The following is a 19683-nucleotide window of genomic DNA, read 5'->3' as shown; positions in this document are numbered from 1 at the left end:
CCATATGTGCAAAAAGGGCATGAAACATCCATGGCTTTCCTGAGCCACAGCCACCAGAGCCTGGAATACTCAGTGTGCTCTTGTGCAGAATGAGGCAGCCAACAGTGAGGGCAAAGGCAGAGAGGACATTTTTTGGAAACGCCAAAGCTTCACCAGCATGAATGCATCAAGCTCAAGACCACTAATTGTCCAAGGACAAGTAGCTAGAAGAGTTTACATGACATGTGCTTGTCACGGGTGATAGCAGTGTTATGTACCAGCCCTGTCCTATATATGGGCCAGATACCCACAAGCAATATGCTTATATGGCTGCTGCTGAAGTGATATTTGGCCAGAGGCAGAGCATGAACTCCAGAAACCAGACCACCCACTACTTGATACTGTTCCTGTCAAAGGAAATTAAAAGGTGACAGAGCCAAGGCCTTTTTGAGCTAGACTGTGCAGCTCTCAGCAGCCTGTCCATCCTGCAGCAGAGTTTTCAGGGGTTCTAAAAATAAAGCATTGAGAGTTATGGAAAAGTAAACCCCTTAACAGCCCTTCAGTACTGCCTTTGAGCTGCCCATTCTCAGAGCTTCTGCAGTTGGGGCTGCTCCAGGCAGTTTGTCCAGAGCACAGCCATACAGTCCATTTTAAGCATGACCAGAAGCTTAGTCACAAGAGACTGGTGCAAGGCTTGGATGCTCTTCTTACTCCACAAAAAGCAGCCTTTAGAAGGGTATGGCCAACCAAGCTACATCCATGTATGCCAGAAACTGGCCAGACTGTAGAAAGGTGATATTGAAGCTTTCACATTAAGTTGCCTGAACTACAGTAGTTGGCCTCACTAAATTTAAAGAGGTTGAGCTTGAATGGAAGATAAGTCTTAAAGTACAACTCTTGCCTGAAACTTAAACAGTCACTGGTTGCTAGCAGAAAGCATCCAGATCGACAAAAATACAAAGCATTGTAAATCAGTCTGAAAGAGCCTAACCCCTTTAGACATTTCAATTTAATGTTTCAGAGAGCTTTGGTTTTCCTGGTGCGTAACATATAGCAAATAACAACTTAAGACAGCTACTCAGAAACAGCAGCATGAGCCGATTCCCCCATATTTCACATCAACACTCCTTCCAAGAGCAATCCTATTGAGTCAGAGATGCTTCATGTTCACAGTGAAGAGCCCCAGGTGATGAGTAATTCATGATAATAATTCTGTGCCCAAAGCCTCAGTTTGCTATTTTACATCCCACACAAAGTCTTGTGATAGAGCAATAGCTTGTAGTATCAGACATCTTTATTTGCTGTATTGCCCAAGTGTACAAATACCAAAGGTACTTATAGAAATTCAAAATATACTGTAGTAGAAATCTGTCTGTGAAGTGGAATGTTAAGATATTTACTTTATAAAATTACTAGATTTATACAAGCCATTCCCACTTGCAAGTTTCAAATGTATCAGGGCTATGAAGAGACAGATTGCTTTATGACCCTTCAAAAGGGGAGTTCTCAGAAAATGCCTTCTACTAGATGAAGAGTCAGTCAACAGCAAATTGATTTCTTACAGTTGACTCATTTTGAGTTATCAGCCAAACAGGATGTTAGCTACATCCAGATAATTCATATGCAATTCAGCTCTCATTTATACCAATAAAGCCAATACATCACTATCAACATAGTTAAGTATTAGTCAAACAGATTCTCAATGACAATATTTATTTTTAAGCTAATGAAAATCAAGCCAATAAGTTTCCCCTGGCCATTGAGTGCAATTGATGCTTTTTTCACATTCTCAGAATAAGGCGCCTTAGTTCTTGAACAGATCAATACAGCTTTGCAGGAGAGAGACATTGTTCTGAAAAAGGAAGAGAATTAATTTCAGATGAGTATGACTGATCTAAACCCTGCCCACCACAAAAGGAACAAGATCTCAAAATAGTAGGCCCCTCCCAGGATTTTGTAGCCTGTGGCAGTGACAGTACTAAAGAAGTTATACTCCACAGGCAAGCATTCAAGCAGTAAGTGTCAAAAGCAGGTCATACAGTTTCCAGTCTACCCCTCACACAAGCCTACCCGACTTTGTTTGCGGGAAGGAAGAGGGGAAAGAGACAAGAGTATTATTTATTTTTTAAGTGGGCCACAAACCAAGTAGCATTGTCAAGCCTTTATGCCACATTCAAGCCTAGCACTGAAGTAGCTACCTGTAATGAAGTCCTGGGAGACCAGAGCTCAAAGTGGAAAACTAGCCTTTTCTTCTCCAAAGAAGCAGCTGAGCAGAGCTCAAGTCTCAGACATGTTCCTGAGAGTTGCCAGTTCCTGCATTATGGCTGAATAACTGACTGCATATAATGCAAGTGACACAAGTGTGAGCACCTGTATCCCATCCCACTCCATCTGGAAGCAATCAGTCTTTCAGTCCTGATAAATACAAGCATCTAGATTCAGAAGCTTTCCCTTCCCATAGGTACATGCTAGGCAATTTACCCAAGAGATATGGTGGCCTCTGTAGCTGAGGATGCAGGGTTACCCCTTCCTGAGGCTTCCTGCCTTGTTCTCTACCCTAAAATAGCAGACCCTGTAACTGGTGTACACTTTCCTGGATTAAACTGGCAGTACATGATGCGACCTCCCTGATCTACTTCCATCCTGCCCACCACAGCTTGGCAGAAGCCTCATGACAGGCCTACAAGCCAATATCTCCCCCAGCAGCCCAAGGACACCCCATTGCTGATAAGCCAGGCAAGAATGGTGGCCAGCTAGATCAAAAGCTGCAAGGGAACAGCACTTTGGGGGAATGCTTGAGGCAGTATTTCCCTTCCAGACTCAGGAGTCACCCCACAGTTGGGGTTCCACAATGGGAAGTTAGACGAGAGGATATTATGCACTACTTGCAAAATTGGGGAGACTGCTCCAGGGATTTGTAGTGCAATAGGCTAGTGACCTAGAAATGACAGACTGAAAACAGACTTTCTGTACAGAACAGGTGAGACTGTCAGCACTTGTTCTTTGTACATACTATACCTACAGCTTTTCACTTTTTTCTTCTTCTCTTCTCATCTCAGCTAGTGAGCCTGGCCATTCTATTTTATATTTCCTAGCTCTAAAGGGAACCCACCAAGTCTTAAGTTGCACATTAGTCATTTTTCTTAAGTCATGCTATGCCTGTTTAGGCTAAAAAAACCACACACCTTTGCATGTTTTATTTCCAGTTCTGCCATTTCAATTAGGTTTTTGCGGAAAGCTGCTATTCTCTTCTGTTTGAAGCTCATCAGTTCTGTAGGGAAGAAAGAACAGGCTAAGATAAGACAGCTGTACAAGGTAGTGATTGAAGTTTTGGTTATGCCCTTGTGTTTCAGGAGTTTTGTTGTGCAGTTCTGTAGTTACAGCATTTGACCAAAGAGGTTCAAAAGCTAGTCTTACTGTTTCCAGCCAGAAACTGTATCACATGGCTCTGCTATCTTGGAGAAGAAACAGGCAGCTTCCTACAAAACCATTGTCTTTACCAAACAGGACAACTAGAATATGACAGAAGGAGTCCATACAAACTTAGCGAGAAGTTGGAGCACTTCCAATCCAAAAATAGTAAGAGAGAAGCAGGAAGTGTAACATGAAAGTATGTATCCTCTATTTTATGCTTGCCAAAGACATCTAAGAACCAGTGTTTGAAACCTGGTATTAGGCATTCAGCTATACTGGGACAGAAAAAGCCTGTTTGCACCATTCTATTCGAGAGGATCAGAAGACTGATTAGTTACCTTCAGGTGGAGGCCAAGAACAAGAGCTCAGGCTGGAAAGCAAGTAATAGGGGCTTATGCTCAAGGTTGATCTAGTGCTGATGCTTGTGTGCACTGAAGCACTAATGCCTGCAACATGCGTGCAACTATATACTGTCCCTGGTATATCCCAACTGCTCGCTTCAGAGGAGTGTTTAGAAGACTCCAGCAGTTAAGTCAGATGGAGACCAGGATTGCATTAAGATCTCCCTTCAGCAGAGGTACAGCTAAGTTTGCTTTACCTTGTTTTGCAGATTCTGAAATCTTTTCAAACTTCTGGCAACAATCCTGTTGATGTGCCTCAGCCAGCCTGACATCCTTGCTCTTTAGTCTGGCTTTGTCTAGAGCTTTGTTTGAGTTCTCATAGTCAACAAGAGCCCTGGTACGTCTGTACAGAAGATCCTGAAAGTAGACAGGAATAACGCATCATACAACCTGTAGGAGGAGTACTTCTCAAACTGAGGTTACAACTACTTTAGCAGGAGGAGGTTTCACTTTTTATAGCACCAGATATTGTTTCTTCCAAGAAACTATAACTTGTCATACTATTAGTGTGTCAACAGCAGCCTTTGCCCGTGCAGTATCAAGTGTTTATGACAGTCATTTGTACTTTAGTCAAGAAAGTACTTATTAGGGCTACTGTAGGCATCACTTCTTCCCTTAGAATAGCTTCATCCTTCTATAAGGAAGACCTCCCCACTAAGAAGCAACAGTTTTCTGAATTCCCTCAGTCTGCTTTGAACAAGGGATACATTGCCATGCCTTGAAGATCTGGCAGTTTGAAATATTGTATTAACATAGACATGAGAAACAGTTCAGATATCAGTGCTGATGCCAATCTAGAGGCAGTCCAGTCTTGATACCTAAATGGCAATACAGCAAACAGTCTATACAGCATGTTCCAGGGTACACAACATTAGAGACCCTACTTTGGATAAAAGGACTATCAGATTATACCTAACCATATCTCAGTCATCCCTTTGCCAAATCAAGTATTGATTAGAGGAACAGAGTTGCTGGGAAGTTTTTTTGCGGTCACATCATGTATCAAGCCCTTGTTGGAAATACAACCACCTTCATATGTTATTGCAAATCCATGCTAAAGGATATATAGCAGCTTGGATTTACTCCAGAATTTTTATTTAGTCATCAGTAGCTTTACTATGAGTCATGAGTATTCAAGCAGGGTAAGGGTTAGGACACTGCTGGAAGCCTCAAACTCAGGTGGCTGTAACTTAGAAAGGAAGAAAAAAAAACTTCGTTAGATTCCCCTATGTGCCAAATGTAAACTGCCCAGATAGAGAATGGCTTTTTCAGAGCTAAGCTGACTGGACTGCAGCTGGCCAATATGTAGCTTTCCACATTCTGCTGTTGTTCATGAGGGCCAGGTTTCTCTGAAAGGAAAAGGGTCCCCCTTCTTGTCTTAAAGGGCATAAGGACTGCTGTAGTGAGTCATGATGCCCATAATAAAACTAAGCTTCAAAAGGAAAACAACTCTCACCTTAGCAGCTTCTATATTGAGCATGTAGTATCTCAACAGTTCAGAGAGTTTTAAGTCTTCATCAGATGAAACTCTACTCTCTACCTTCTGCAGGACAGATTAGATAGCAGGTATGTAACAGGAGACAGTAAGATTCAAGGGGGGTTTTTTTTGGTTAAGTTGTTTTCCTTACCCTGAGTTTCTCAAAGAGCTCAGCAACTTTCAACAAGTACCTAGAAAAAGCACATAGATTTTAGGTATTTCCCCAGCGTGATGAACCCCAGGTTCAACTAGCAGGAAGCCAAGAAGCTGAAGGTTGGAGTTTGTTCCTGCATATAGATCCAGACAAGGGATTGCAAAGAACTAGGGTCTAGACAGAGACTTAGACAAAAGGTTTAACGCAAGAGGTGCTGGATTCCAGGCCAGCCTAGTATAGTTGAGCAGCTGGACATCATTTAAAGTAAAATCCTCTGACCTCTAGAACATAATGGTCTTGCAAAGAATCTCCCACCACTACTCCCCTCCAAGGGCAGACCATCATTTTATTCAACTGCAAACTGTGTGCACACAAGGCCTCACTAACAGCAAAATTTAGAGGCAGAAGAATTCACCTTAGAACAGGTGAATAGGTTTCCATAGGTTGAAAAACCTACTAGTCCATAAGATAACCCATACCTAATGTAAGCTGCACGTCAGCTTATTTAGCAGCACATTAGAACAGATGCTTAACCCCCTTCTCCGATATTCACTCGGAGTTTGTAACCTGAATGAAGTTTGGGGTGGGGGGAGTGTTTAGAAGGAGCTTTGCATAAGCAATATGGTTCAGCTCAGGAGTTCTAGGGCACAAGTGGCAAGAGATCAATTAGTTAAGAGTCAGAAACAGTCAATAGTTATTAGGCCTGCCACACCAGTAGCAGAGGAAAGAGTTTCAATGCAATCTGCATGCAGTTAAAGAAATTCAAACCAGCTCTAACCCAATCCCTTGAAATTTACAGAAGGAACTTAATATACCCACACTCAGGATATGCTTATGAACAGTTAGTAGAATTGCTTACCTTTTGATAACTGTAGGTTCTTCTAATGCCAGGCTGTTCAAACAAGCTGAAGCATAAATATAGTCATCTGCAACATCTGCAAGAACAAGACAAGACTTTCAGGCTACAGAAAACACCAACAACCAGCAAGACTTAGGTCTTTAGAAAGGTCTTTGAAAAGATTCACTTTTATGAGATCTTGTCATCTTATCTGCTTTTGCACATGCATCCTTGATTCTGTTGTAGTAGTTAACAAGAAAAGTCTTCTCTTGCTCAAAAAAGTCCTCTACTTCCTGAAAGAGAGTATGATCTATTAGGTCAGTTGCATTACTGCAGAATACAGGCTCTTCCTTATTTAGAGAAGGGTCCAAAGATACAACCTTAGCCACCCAAGTATACTGCCTGTCAAATTTCTACTGAAGAGCAGAGTTCAAGACCCTGACAAGTTTCAAGCCATTTGGCAAGTTTCTTCTTCACAATGAAGAGGGATTTGACCCTCAGCTATTCAGTGCTGCAGGCTCAGTCTATGAATCAACCAGCAAGCTGATAGAGAGCCTTTGGGGCTACATACTGCTGGAACTTTATTTCCCAGGCCTGCTGTAGCATGGTGGCTAAGCAGTAAACAGTTCACAAGGTTGTTTCACATCCACACCAAACATTATACGTACTTTAATGTTTTAGGAGAGCAAGTCTATTAGAAAGACCTACCATGGCAGAATAGAAGAACTGAAGCTAGACCAGTGGCAGGAGCCCTTGGTATCTGATTTTATCTAGGGCAAGTAGAAACCCATAAATCATGTTTGCTCAGAACTCAAGTAGACAGAAGCCATGAGCACATTTGTGGAAAGTTCAATTCCTTTCCTCCCCACCAGAATCAGGTGTCAAGGCAACTCTTGGATGTCCAGCAGAAACTGAATGCACACTAAAGTTTTAAGCCTGTAGCTTCCATGTCTCCTATTTGGTTCCAGAGAGGTCAAGATTAATATAAGCTACTCCACCCAGCTTGGAGCAGTAGTAACAAGGAAGGTCAGCAACAATTAGACAGCCTCATGCACATCAAGCCTGCAGCAGATGTAGCTAACCTCTCAGAAACAATCAGGATTAGGGTGAACAAGTAGTCACACAACCTCACCTTGACTCCAGAGAAGAGGACTTCATCAGCGCTCTTTACCACACTTTTTAAAAAGCCACCAAACATCTCTTTGGTGTTTTTCCTCCGAACACTTAGCTAGAACATAGAAATCAACACAGCTTTAAAGTCATCCGGGGGGGGGGGGGAGTGACTACTGTAACATTTGCAGTGTAGCAATGTCATTTATACCCAGCACATAAAGCAGCTAAATTGCTCTCCAAGATACTCCCACCCCAAAGTTGGGCAAAAGATGGCTCTTGTAATGTAACAGATGGTTTTACTGGAAGTTCAACTGTTCTGTGCTAGAGATGTCTTTTCTATTTCCAGAAACAGCTCAGCTTCTTCTGATGCATCTTGTATCAGCATCCATCACTCATCATGGGGTGTGGCACGAGAAAGATTAGTATCCACTTCAATACACCTCCATTCTTCCATTTTAAGGATGGTGCAGACAGCACAGGTCTATCTGAACCATACTTGTTCCCAACATATCAGGACATAGGAAGTTGTCTTAGTGCTCTAAAAAAGTCCTGTTATGAGACTTATAGCATCCTCTCAAGACAGGCTTTCCTCCCTTAATCATCTCACAAGTACTGGCAATATCTACCTACTGACACTGCATGTAGATGTACATAACATTCTAACTGTGCACAGAAGAGTGACAGCACTCCTAACACCTTGCCTTACTTAAAAAAAAAAGAATGCCTTACATCCTGGTCATACTCCAAGAAAACATGAAAATTGCGATCTTTGCTGAGCACAGGGTGAGAAGAAATCCGCTGAAGGAAGATTTCATGTGATGATACAGTCTTCTTGAAGACAGCAAGGTATTCACTGAAAGGAGAACAGACAGATCCCTTCTGTACTGTTTTCTTCAACATACTAAGCATTGAATATTTTCCCTGGGTAAGTTTAAAGCAACAGTGTGCTTCTGAAATGGCTAGCTGGTGATAGAAAAGCTATTTCCAATCTCTTTGGCTGGGAAGTTTTCTACAGTTTGGGAGAAACTTTTGGCAATTCCCCAGTTCCAATTTTTTACAGAAGATTGCAGGGGCAGATACCCGTCAAAACAGTCACACTCAACAGCAGTTAGCACCAAATTGGCTCTCAGGAGGCCTCTCTAAGCACAGTTTTTAGCAGTAGATTCATATTCTACTCACGCTTCTAGCTCTTGCTTCATTTTGGCAAACTCCTCTTTTGTCATAGACACTTCACCTTCCCCTAGCTTCTGCATCTTCTCTCTGGGACCATCGAAGTCAGGCTTTGAAGGTGCTGGAGGTATCTAGCCAAAGAAGTGGTTAATGATAATTTTTAGCAACCACAAGGTTTTCCAGTTTCTCCTAGCCTTCTCTGGAAGGAGCCCCTTTGACCTGGTCATGTCAAGCCAGCAAGGCTCTTCACCCAGAAAATCTACAGGCATATTGAAGTCTAGGCACCTTATCTCCCCTCCCAGCTCTGTGCAGCTCCCCCAGGAGTGAAACCAACCCAGAGGAATAGCTTCTACTATTCACCCCCTAGCCAGCTGTCCTCTGCAGCCCACAGAGCCTCCTGAGAAGCCCTGGCAGGAGAGAAAAGAGATTAATAGAGTAGTTCACTTGTCACCTTCAGGCAGATATCGATATCGGCATGGAGCTGGGGACTTTCAGACCCTCTAGGCTTTCTGCTGATCCCAGCCAAACTAAAGTTAATACAGAGCCACATCGCTGAAGCTGTTTGGGAACTAGGGAAACTGTCAGCACAAAAAGCAGCATAGGGAATATCCAAATCATGAAACACTAGTAGCATTGGTAAAAACAGACTTCATGTCCTTACTAGTTTCCACTCTAAATCATCATGGTATTCTGTTTAAGAGTTGTTTTTAAAAAAAAAATAAAATAAAGCACTTACAATGAGCCCTGCATACTCTTCGGTTTCAGTGAGCGTATCATGCAGCCATACAAAGTCTTCATGCTGCCTTGTAACTGAAAACTCAGGATTTTGAAAAGCTGGCAGCGTAGTCTGGAAGAGAAGATATAGAAGCCCTACTGTTTTTTAAATTAGTGCTTTTAGAAGCAGTTCTGTCCATTTCCAAAGCAAGCTATTTTGCTTAGTAAGAGCCTTGCCTACTCCCTTTTAGCTGAGCTGGCACTCACTCAAGAACCTTACTACTACAAAGACTATTTAAAGAAAAGACACTGTTGTAGAACACTGTTAATGCACATCACTTAGTGAAGTTTTACAGTAGCTGACTTCCCCCTCCTCCCCATCCTTCTGGTCTCAAGCTAAGACTCCTTAGTAAAGTCAAACTAGTGTATCAGCTACCTTCTCTATTTAGAGAGGATTCAAGTCAGGAAATCCAGTTTCTGCACATATACCCTCAGGCCACCTTTAAGTGGAATAGCTCCATCTAATTGGGGTTAGATTTTCTTCACTGTCAGGTTGATCTTTGCTGGTATATGTAATACACAAACATGTTACACAAGTAATCTGTGTATGAACACCGTTTTCTTCCCCACAATCTTACCTTCGTATGTACAGTGAACTTCACTCTGTCCTTTTCACTCAGGGCATCTGGTATATCAATTTGGAGAGAAGGATCAACATTCAGGTCTACAGATACAGACCTCAGCTGCAACAGAATTCACAGTATAAGCCTTAGTCAGACATCAAGTAAGTTTAGTCAAGCTAGACTGATGATCAGTTCTGCCAGTGAGAATCACATTGCACTAGACCAACACCTCCAGGAACAGCATGTGTTGAAAATTATGACAGCCTTAACCCTACCTGCATGCCACTGCTACAAGCCTTCCCTTCCAAACACAAGGAAAAAGGATTGTTAGCTCAAAGATTGAAGAACCAATTAATATTTAGAGATCATACTAGAGGTATTTGTGAAGCCCTTCTAGAGAATAGCATCCCTTCTACCAGTCCTTCAGCTTGTTTCCTTGGAGCACATCAAGCCAAAGCCTAGCATGCCATTTTGAAGAAAGTAACAACCCTAACAGCTCTCTTCATTATCCTTTGCCTCTACAAGATGTTGAGGAACAGCTCTTAAAAACATAGTCTTGCAATAAGCGTCCTCATCATTAGGCCAGACAGCTGTGTTTGAATCTACAGCAAGATGAACTTAAGTGCTTTTATCTACTACAGGCAAGAGCCTGGTACCTCCCCTCAAGCCCAGCTCGGTCACCACTGCCATTCTGATCTCCCAGCACTGCTGTACATGAAACCAAGTCCCACCATATCATTTCCAGTAGTTGTTTTGTCAACTGCAAAGGCTACATTCTTTCCAGTCTCAGCAAAATATGACAGTCTCATGAATCTTCTCTTTAGGCTTCTATAAAGGATTAAAAAGCCAAAAAACTGTCTGCCATGAACAGCACTGAAAATCCAAGTATATTGTGGCACTAACACTGCATATATTAATCTTATTTTCATGTTATCAGGCAGAGTGTTACTCACTGCTGCTAGAAAACTTTTGTTTTAAGAAAGCCCCAGTAAACTGAAGTAAAGATCAGTTGCTGCCTGTCAGGTACATAAACTAGCCTCTTGATATCTGAGCTGTGCTTTACAAGAGCTTTTTACGCTTTCTTGTAACTGCAAGTCACATCCTCTCCTAAAATCAGATCTTATCTTTCCTAGACAAAGCTGTGCCTGGCAACATTTTAATGGTATCTGCCTCCAGTTAGAGTAGCTAGGAGAGGTTCGTGAGCATGTTATGTCAAGCATCCTTCACAGGAGACCCCAGAGCACTCCAGGTTCAATATAGACCAGACTTGCCTTTGCAGTTTTAGGCGTCAGAGGCATTGAAAAGAGCCAGCTTCTTCCCCCACCACACACACCTTTTGAGGTGGGCGGAGGGAGGTGAATTTCTTTATTCCAACAGTTTAAATCCAGAGTATAGTTTTAACTGTACTTAAACTTTTCTAAGCAGTGGGACAGCTTTCTCAGTTGAAGAGGCTGTACACCACTAAGATCCTTGAGTCATAGCCCTGCAGATATTCCTTACAAGGACAGTGCTTTCAGACTCAATGCAAGTTAGGCCCTGGTGCTCAGTACGCCCCCCTATTGCGGGAAGCCACAGAAGCAGCCAGGTTGAGCTCATGAGCAATAAGATTCAGCATAGCTGCTAGCCCATTTCTGCCTCCAGTCTACGATTCGAGCTTCCTTTGGCAAGTACAAGCAGTACTTCACAGCTTCTACCCAACTGTCTAAGACAAACAGCTTCAATGCCCTATAAGGCCTCAGAAGTGAGCAGAGGAGTTAAGGCATATCCAGCACAGAGTACAAAGCAAGAGATGAATGCATGCAACCAGTTCTTACTTCAAGTAGCTACATTTGCCTAGATAAAGGGGAATGGGTTTTGAAAAGCTAATAGACACTAGTGATAGTCAGCTTCAGGAATTTGTATTCTGGAAGCAGGCAAGACCTTCAGCCTACCATGTTAGATTCTTTGTGTGCTATGGAGCCTGCTCTTTAAGAGGCCCTTACTTCAACATTACAGCCCAACAGATCATTCTTATTTTCTGCATAAGGGGGGGGAACGGCCAGAGCTCAAGGTCACAGCGCAGGAAGTTTGTTGAAGAGCAAGTGACTGTCAGAGTTCAGCTGAATCCCAAGGCTATTCTTTAGAGATAATTACAAATACATTCCCAGGAAAGAAAGCTAAAGAACTGGGCCACGACTGATTTTGTTTCACCACCCTGCAGTACACCAGCAAACACACTCCGCTAGCCAAGAGCCTGCACCTACCACCTGCTAACCACAGTAAGAATTACAGAAGTCAGACCACAAGCAAATAGCCCAAAAGCACGCTAAGCAATTCTGCCATAACACAGATAGCTTGAATGCTGCTTTAAGCTTCTGTAAAGCTGCTTAAGAACTGTTGAGAGGTGACACTTCACTCCCCAAAGCTTTAGAAATTCCCTCCCCCTAGTCTAGCCATCTGCATACTGCAATCCAGATCAGGTAGACAAGTCTCTAACTGTCTGCAGAGGACACAGCTGTCAGGCTATCACTCATATGCCTCTTGCCAGCCTGCCCCTGGCTAGACACCTGCTATCACTGACAGTTACTATTATCATCTCTGCCCAAGCTCTCATGCACTGGTGAGAAATATCCAAGTCACTGCACCTTCCATCCTTCCAGTCACATTAAAAAGGCTTCTACCCTGTGGCATACTAGCTGTTCACTGGTTTACCACACTAAAAAAAGGTTCTTACTATTTGACTAAAAGATACATATACATACACCTTTAAGCTTTATGATTATGGGAAGGCTTTGGACACAGCACACCGGGCTTCCCATTCTGACTTCTATGGGACAGAAGGCTTTAATCCCATTCTGGGTACCATCTCAGCAGCAAACAAGGATGTCAAGCTTACAGAGCATGCCCTGGAACACACTTCCCAGCAGTCCAGGCAGTGCTCAGGTTTGAATGGATTTAGCGCTAAAACCACAGGCACTCCAACCGTACAGTTTCTTCCCTCCAGCCACACCATGGGGGAGTTTGTTATATCCCCCTAAAGGCCTACGATTCTGAAACTCAATAGGAAGCCACAGAACAAATGGCACAATGCAAAGCTATGTGGTTCAGAGATCACTGACACTAGTTGGGGCAGCAGTTGCCCTATCCAAGCTCTAAAGAGATAGGTAGAAGGCCACCATTGAAACATTAGTTGGGAGCACAGCTGGCTGGCTATTACCAACTGAATGAAAGGTAAATTGTTCAGTGTTTCCCAGCTGCTATGATAGGCAGATAACACTAGTAGCCAAAGCAGTGAGGTACAGTCCCTTTAAGCAGGATGCAAAACATTAAGAGCCCACTATTTTGAAGTTACTTATCTTCACTGTCCAAACAGGATCAGCAGCACTAACAATACAAACTGCCGAGTCTGAAAAGTATGATAAACCAAAGGAAGCTGCTTCCTCTCAGCTAATCTAAGGAAAGGATTATACACAGTCAGTCCTGAAGTTGTGAGCTTTCTTAGTATTTAAGTGTTAGAGAAAATAACCTGTAATTAGACATTGTCCTCTTCCCTCTCTATGCCTAGTAGTTGTCTGAACAAGAGATAAGCAGGTATGGACATAAACTGGTACTTCTACTGTCAGATTAAAGCAGTCTGAGCTTCCTGGGCATTTCTTCCCTGCACTAGTGCCATAGAAACTGCAGGGGCTGTAGGGCAAGAATGTGTAACCCACAGCTTCAGCAGTCCACAGGAATGCTACTGCAGGAGAACTTGCTGCCCCAGCAGGGCGTCATCTTTACAGAAGCAACTGGGAAGCAGCAGCCCTCAGCTGCATGCTTCAGAACAGTATGCACTATACAAATGGCCCAAAGTGAGGGACTGGCCCAGAACTGGGACAAGAGTCAAGAAAACCCCTGTTACAGGGGTGGAATTGCACCCCTCAAGGTAAAGGGCTCTGAAGACAGCCTCAATTCTATGTGGAGCCATATGCTGAAGGAATCTAACACCTCTCCTGCACCAAACTTCTGCTGTAAATGTACATGTCTCGGACCACGCTTAAAGACCACTGCAGACTGAAACATTAAGCCTCTTACTGTTGGGAGACAGCACAGGATTCTCACCTCTACTCTACAGGAGCCTGGTCTTCACCAACTATGAAACAAAGGGTCATAAAACAACCAGTCTGCTCTAATCCTATGAAGGTTACCATGGGCTTGTAACTTCAGGCAGGAGACATCTAGGATTACACAACCACAGCAGCAAGGCTCAGACTACAAAGAGGGCATTCAAACCGTCTGACTTGGGGAGGACAGAGTGCTTTGTTTCCCTACAGAAACTGCTGGCGGAGCCTTTCCCCACTGAATAGGGAGCTGATGCCTCCCTCCTAATCAGCCCTAAGACACTAACTCAGTAAGCATCTAGAGCAGACATTCTGCACCAATCCTTGATCAGCATAAGCACCTGCTCCTACAGGATTTAGCTCATTATCTTTCAGGATCTTTTACTCTGCCAGCCCTTCTACACTCATTTTATAAGCAGGAATAAAAACCAACTTGCTTATGGTCACATGAAGCCTATGCAGAGCAGGGGAATTAAACTTTCATCTCCAGGCCCCAGGCTTGTTCCTTTATCACAGCAGCCACCTGATCCAAGAAAAGACCTTCTCAGGAAAATGCTCTGTCTTAGCTCTGGCCTCCCATGCCTGGTAGCTCTTTCATATTGGAGCTGTCTCTCACAGCTGGGAGGTCATCACTTCCTCCCTGCACGCTAAGCAGTGGGAGGTCACGAGAGAATTAAAGTTCCGCATCCTAGTTACCAGAATCCAGTCCTCACCCAGAAACGTAATCAAAGCTTCCTCAAGAGATTACTCCTTACTTGCAACACGTGCCCAAAGAGGTGTAGAGGATGAGAACTCCTGGAGCAGCTTGGGGAGTGAGGAGAGGGCAACAGCAGAAGTGGGTGGGACTCCTGAATTCCCACCCAAACTGAGCTCAGGGCCCCTACTTTCACCTCTCATCACCCTCTCAAAAACACTTTAGAGGCTTCTGGTTTTCAATGACTACAGCAACTGTTACAGGTGCCCTGATGCCTTTCATTCCTAGGCTCTTGTCTCCTTAGTGGCTTGCATAGGAATCCCCAGGCTTTCTTGAAGATTCAAGAAACATTTCCCTGTTCAGTAAAGACACACTGTCCACCATAACTCCTACTTAAACTACCTGACCTGGAAATTAGAGCAAGACATCAAGCAGAGCCATCCAGAACAACAGATAGCCACCATACTGATTAATGTTTCTAGCATCAGGACCAGAAGACTAAGCAACATTCCCAAGATAGATGGTCCATTTTTTTAAAAACAGGTATTATGGTACTAAGTAGGACACTTGAAATAACCACCTGACCTGAAAGCCTGAGAGAGCTGAGAGCAGGCAGAGTGTTACTCTGATTGATCCAGGTAGAGTTTGACAGCACTAGCTTTTCTCTACAGATTTAAGTTGGATCATCTACCTATAATCCAGTGATGATCACCTCCCCAGGCTTCAACTTGCTAGACCTCAGTTTCTGATCAGACTTCACCCAATGCAAGCATGTGTCTTCATGCATGCAAGCACCCAGTGGTAGGAAATGCCCTCAGCCACAGCAGCAGTTTAATTCTGTTGAGTGGCCTAAACTGCTGCTTTTAAAGTACACTCTTAGCAATTTTAGCATCAGTTCTAGATAACTGGATGTTACTTCTGCATTTTAAGCAATAAATCTGCCAGCACAAGCAACTGTGTTTAACATTTCATTACTAGTGAAATAAGAATCTATATTTGTTCTCAAAAACTGATTAACTCAGTAATCTTTTACATGCTCGACTCCCAGAAGGTGCAGGGACTCCTTCTACAGGGGTTTAACATCTCACAGAGCATTCTGCTTGTAGTCAGCTACCTTTTAACCAACTCTCCTCCTGCTGAGCACCCTCCTACTGTCATTCAAGCAACAGCCACAAGTGAGACTTCAGCATTAATTACATCTGCCACTAACCAGCATCCATCAGTTTTCATAAAGCAGCTTTTCTAATTAAACCAGTTTAAATGCTCTCCGGAGAGCACTAAAAGATCATGATGTTCTCTGGCAGTTGATATAGAGCTCTTAGCTCCAAAGTGCTGCATTTTTAAGTGTACCAGCAGCCTTTCAGAGTATCTGGCCAGCAGATACTAGTGGTATTAGTTGCTAGAACTATGTTTCAGTCATTCAGCACAAGCAGCTCAAGCTCCTCCTTAATCAAGATATCAAAAAAATATCTGGAGGTACTCTGCATGCACACACTAAGTAACCAATACAGATGAGAAGCTTTGATTTTGCAGCCTTCATGACAGACTTGCTGTTAACACTCTAAGTTTAGCTGAAACAGTCCTGAAGCACTCCGAGTTGCATATAACCAGGAAAATTGAACAGGGCTCATGCATGCAATCTTCATATTGCTACTTTGTAGAAAATGCTTTCCCAGATTTGATTTTTGACCGTGGAACTGCAGTAACTTAATGGCTTACTTTGCTTGAAATAAAGATTCACAGGAAATAACAGCTCAGTTTAGTAGCATCACACTTGGCAAGCACAAATGGTATTCCTCACCAAGTGAGCAGAAGGCAGGCTCGATAGCTAGAGCACCTGTTACTGCACAGCCAGTGGTAAGCTGGGCTAGTTGCTTAGCTCTGCTGTCACAGGGATCTCTGCACCCTTCTCCACAGAAATCAGGTGGAGTCACACACCTCCCTATGAACAGAGGGAGCTGCAGGGAAGACTATCAGCATTCGAGGATTCCACATTCTCTTACAGGCTAGAGGCCACCCTAGCTCACTTGGCACCACCTGACAGCACACAGGACATCTCTACCCAAGTCCACTGTTTCCTCAGCTCTCAAGGAGTCAAGCAACAGTTGTGACAGCACAGGCCAGTCCACTCTTCCACGGCAATCTGCATGCAGAACACAGCCTATGGCAGAGCACTTTTGGCCCATATTCCGTCTGTAACATGAAGTAGGCCCAGCAAAGATAGAAACTGTGCAACAGGAACAAATCCTTACGCCACACTTGGCATTTACAAGAATGTTTTGCAGACCTACTGTAATAAGCCTGGAGCTGGTACTGGAAAGTCTCAGCAATACAATCTCACTAGGCTACCTCTTCATCTCCACTGCTGGAGAATTTGAGATTGTGACGTGAGCCTAACGAGCCAAGTCATCTTTATGGAGATTTTGGCCCCTGGATAGTAGGTTATGCCCATTCAATAGCTTTCACTTTGCTAGCACTTTATTTCCCTACTTGATTTTGAACCCAGCAGCATGCAAAAGCAAGACTTGGTTGGCCCACATTCTTCCCAGGAGAAGCCTAGCAGAAGGTGTCTAGAGCCAAGAACCACTGTTCAGTTTTACCCATATCAAGCATATTTTCTCTCATGGCATTAGTTCTGGACCAAACTTACAGGAAAGTAAGACATTTCCTAGAATTTAGTGAAAAGAAAGTAGCCAGAGTTATACTAGCGAGCTCCTGCTTATGACAAGCCATGCACTCTGCACGGACAGGACATTAGAAACATCAGGACAGATGTGACATTAGAAATAATCTCATGTTCTGCCTTCCACTGACTGTTCTAAGGAGCTGAGGCTACAATACTCATTTGATCCAGAACAGTTTAACTGCAGACTTGATTTTGCAAAATACTAAGAAGCCAGGGATATTTTAAGAAATACCAGTATATCTACACAAGGTTATCTTGGCAGTTCCACTACTTGCTTCACTTTCTGAAGTGCCTTTTCCTCCCCATGACAGATTACACTGTCTTTCCCACTGCACTTTACATCCCCCTCTACCCTACCCTCCCTTCCTCTTCCTACATATCCTGAACCTCTTCTGCTTTGCTGTCTCAGGGTCACTTTTTTTGTTTATATTTACCAATGATTCTCACTCAAGGTTAAAACCTAATGAAGCCTCCTCTATGGGCACAGGATTTATCTACTGGCCACACACCAGTTCCATGTTGCTGTTTCCTTACCTAAACAGGAACAGACAAGATAAAAATACTGCTATCCTCCCCCTAGCTGCTGGAATCTCAAGATAGCTCTACTACCCAAGACAAGCTAGTTAATCTTTGGCTATTTAGGGTTAGAGTTTAAAGCCACTCCAGCCCTCAAAGTGGGAACTTTTTCCTCTCTCCCCCAATATTCCTGTCTGCTAAGTTGGAAAGGGCACATTAACACTCATGGAGTTACTGACTGCTACAAGAAAGCTGACATCTTACCTTTCCCTCCACTCATCATTTGCAGGTCCTGCAAGCCTGACTTTCACTCAGTATTCTTAAAAGGCAGATAATTCAATTCATGTTCAGATGCAGCAATACGAGAGTTCAAGCAGGCAGAGCACAGGTTGTTAGAGGGATGCCTTACCTTTTATTCAAGGTAATAGGAGCAGGTAGATTAAACTAGGCAGTTTGGCCAGCACGAGAACTGATTTTAAGTAGTCTATACCTGCACACACATTAACCAGTACACAAGGTTCCCATTTCAGCATCTGATTTGCATTTCCTCCAAGAAATCTGAGTGCACTAACATTGGAAAACACCCCCCACACCCCTAAAGCCCAACATAAGCCCCCCTTGGCAATTAAGGCTTCGGCTTAGGAAGGCACCACCACAGAGAAAGAGCAAGTTAGCTGTCGCTGCAACAGCCAAAGGAAAGCGGAGTCGCAGTTAGAGTGAAAGCTGACAGCCTCACTAACACAGGCCGCGTGATAGGAAAGGCTCAAGCCAGACAGACGAGGCACCTCACCACCGGGGAGCAGCGAGTTTAAACGCCCCCGGCACATGACTGCTAGCACCCAGCCACAGGTCCTGCAGGGCCGGCTCCCACATCCCCCCCGCCCCAGCAGGCCCAGCTCCCGGGCCACGTTCACCACCCTGCTCCCGACGCGAGCCAGCTCCTCGCCGGCTCTGCCTTGAGAGGAGCCAGGCCTCCCTCAGCCGGGCGGCGGCGGCGCCCTGCCCTCTCCTTCTCGCCCTACCCTGCCGCGGCGCCTCCTCCCCCGCGGGCAGCTGCGCCCCGACCCCTTCTCTCCGGGGCGCCGAGGCCAGGCGGCACCGGCGGGGAACGGGGCACACGGCGGCCTCCGCGTACCCCGAGGGCGGCCGCGGCCCCGGTCCGGACCGGTCGGAGCCGGTTCGGTCCGGTCCACGCGAGCGCGCTCCCGCCAGGCCCCAGCAGCGGTCGCGGCCGCCGCCCTCACCTTGCTCTGCGCATCCCCCCGGAGCAAAGCCATGCCGCCCAGACGCCACCGGCCACTCGCCTCCCGCCCCGCCGCCTCGCCTCATATAGCCCGGGGCGGAGCCGCCGCCGCCTCACGCCGCCGCCGGCACACCCCCGCCGGCACACCCCCGCCGTCCCGGCAGCCCCTGCGCCCAGCCCGCTCCCGGCGGAGGCAGGGCGCTCGTCCCCGCGGGGGCCGGCCCCGCGAGGCAGCAGCCATCTTGGGTGAGGGCGCGGCGCGACTTGCCCTCACCCAAGATGGTGGCGCGGTTTTTTTTTCTTGCTTCCTTCTCGTTGGAGATTTGCGTTGTTTTCGATGTTATTGCTTTTGAAAACTTTGGAAGAACGATTTTTGTAAATCAAAAGAAGCACGCCCCCGCCCTCAGTCCCACACTCGAGGGGAGGGGAGGTGACAGCGCCGAGCGGTGCATTGTGGGCATTGTAGTCCTCGCCCGGCGTGGGGGCGGGGCCAGGGCCGGCTGCGGCGGAGGCGGTGGCGCCGAACTACAAATCCCGAGAGGCCGCGGGAGGGAAGTGGAGAGGCGGGGGGCGAGCCGCGGG

General features: G+C 45.0%; 1 protein-coding gene across 3 annotated transcripts; it reads right to left on the bottom strand.

Moving 5' to 3' along the window:
• Positions 1 to 1251: 1251 nt before the first annotated feature.
• On the bottom strand, positions 1252 to 19206 carry SNX5 (sorting nexin 5). 3 transcript variants are annotated; one of them, XM_026089857.1, is made up of 13 exons: positions 19103 to 19206; positions 9899 to 10003; positions 9283 to 9393; positions 8556 to 8677; positions 8106 to 8229; positions 7396 to 7491; positions 6451 to 6556; positions 6285 to 6360; positions 5423 to 5462; positions 5251 to 5337; positions 3992 to 4151; positions 3165 to 3250; positions 1252 to 1831 (listed from the first exon to the last, which is right to left on the bottom strand). In XM_026089857.1, the coding sequence occupies exons 1-13, from the start codon at positions 19133 to 19135 to the stop codon at positions 1784 to 1786; spliced, it is 1194 nt and encodes a 397-aa protein (XP_025945642.1). In that variant the 5' UTR covers positions 19136 to 19206; the 3' UTR covers positions 1252 to 1783. The 3 variants fall into 3 exon arrangements, with proteins under 3 accessions (XP_025945642.1, XP_025945643.1, XP_025945644.1); XM_026089858.1 differs by lacking the exon at positions 19103 to 19206 and having other exon boundaries at positions 9283 to 9416; positions 9899 to 9990; XM_026089859.1 differs by lacking the exon at positions 19103 to 19206 and having other exon boundaries at positions 9283 to 9419; positions 9899 to 9977.
• Positions 19207 to 19683: the final 477 nt, after the last annotated feature.

The sequence above is a fragment of the Apteryx rowi genome, unplaced genomic scaffold (genome assembly GCF_003343035.1).
Source record: "Apteryx rowi isolate R43461 unplaced genomic scaffold, aptRow1 scaffold_832, whole genome shotgun sequence".
Taxonomy (NCBI): domain Eukaryota; kingdom Metazoa; phylum Chordata; class Aves; order Apterygiformes; family Apterygidae; genus Apteryx; species Apteryx rowi.
This window is presented reverse-complemented; position numbering and strand designations above follow the sequence as displayed.

Bases quoted from the DNA above. Each gene is read 5' to 3' on its own strand.
- SNX5 (XM_026089857.1), bottom strand. From the start codon at position 19,135: ATGGCTTTGCTCCGGGGGGATGCGCAGAGCAAG. The intron at 10,004-19,102 runs GTGAGGGCGGCG...ATTCTGTTGCAG, and splicing joins GGGGGGATGCGCAGAGCAAG to CTGAGGTCTGTATCTGTAGA. The intron at 4,152-5,250 runs GTGAGAGTTGTT...GTCTACTTTCAG, and splicing joins TCAATATAGAAGCTGCTAAG to GATCTTCTGTACAGACGTAC.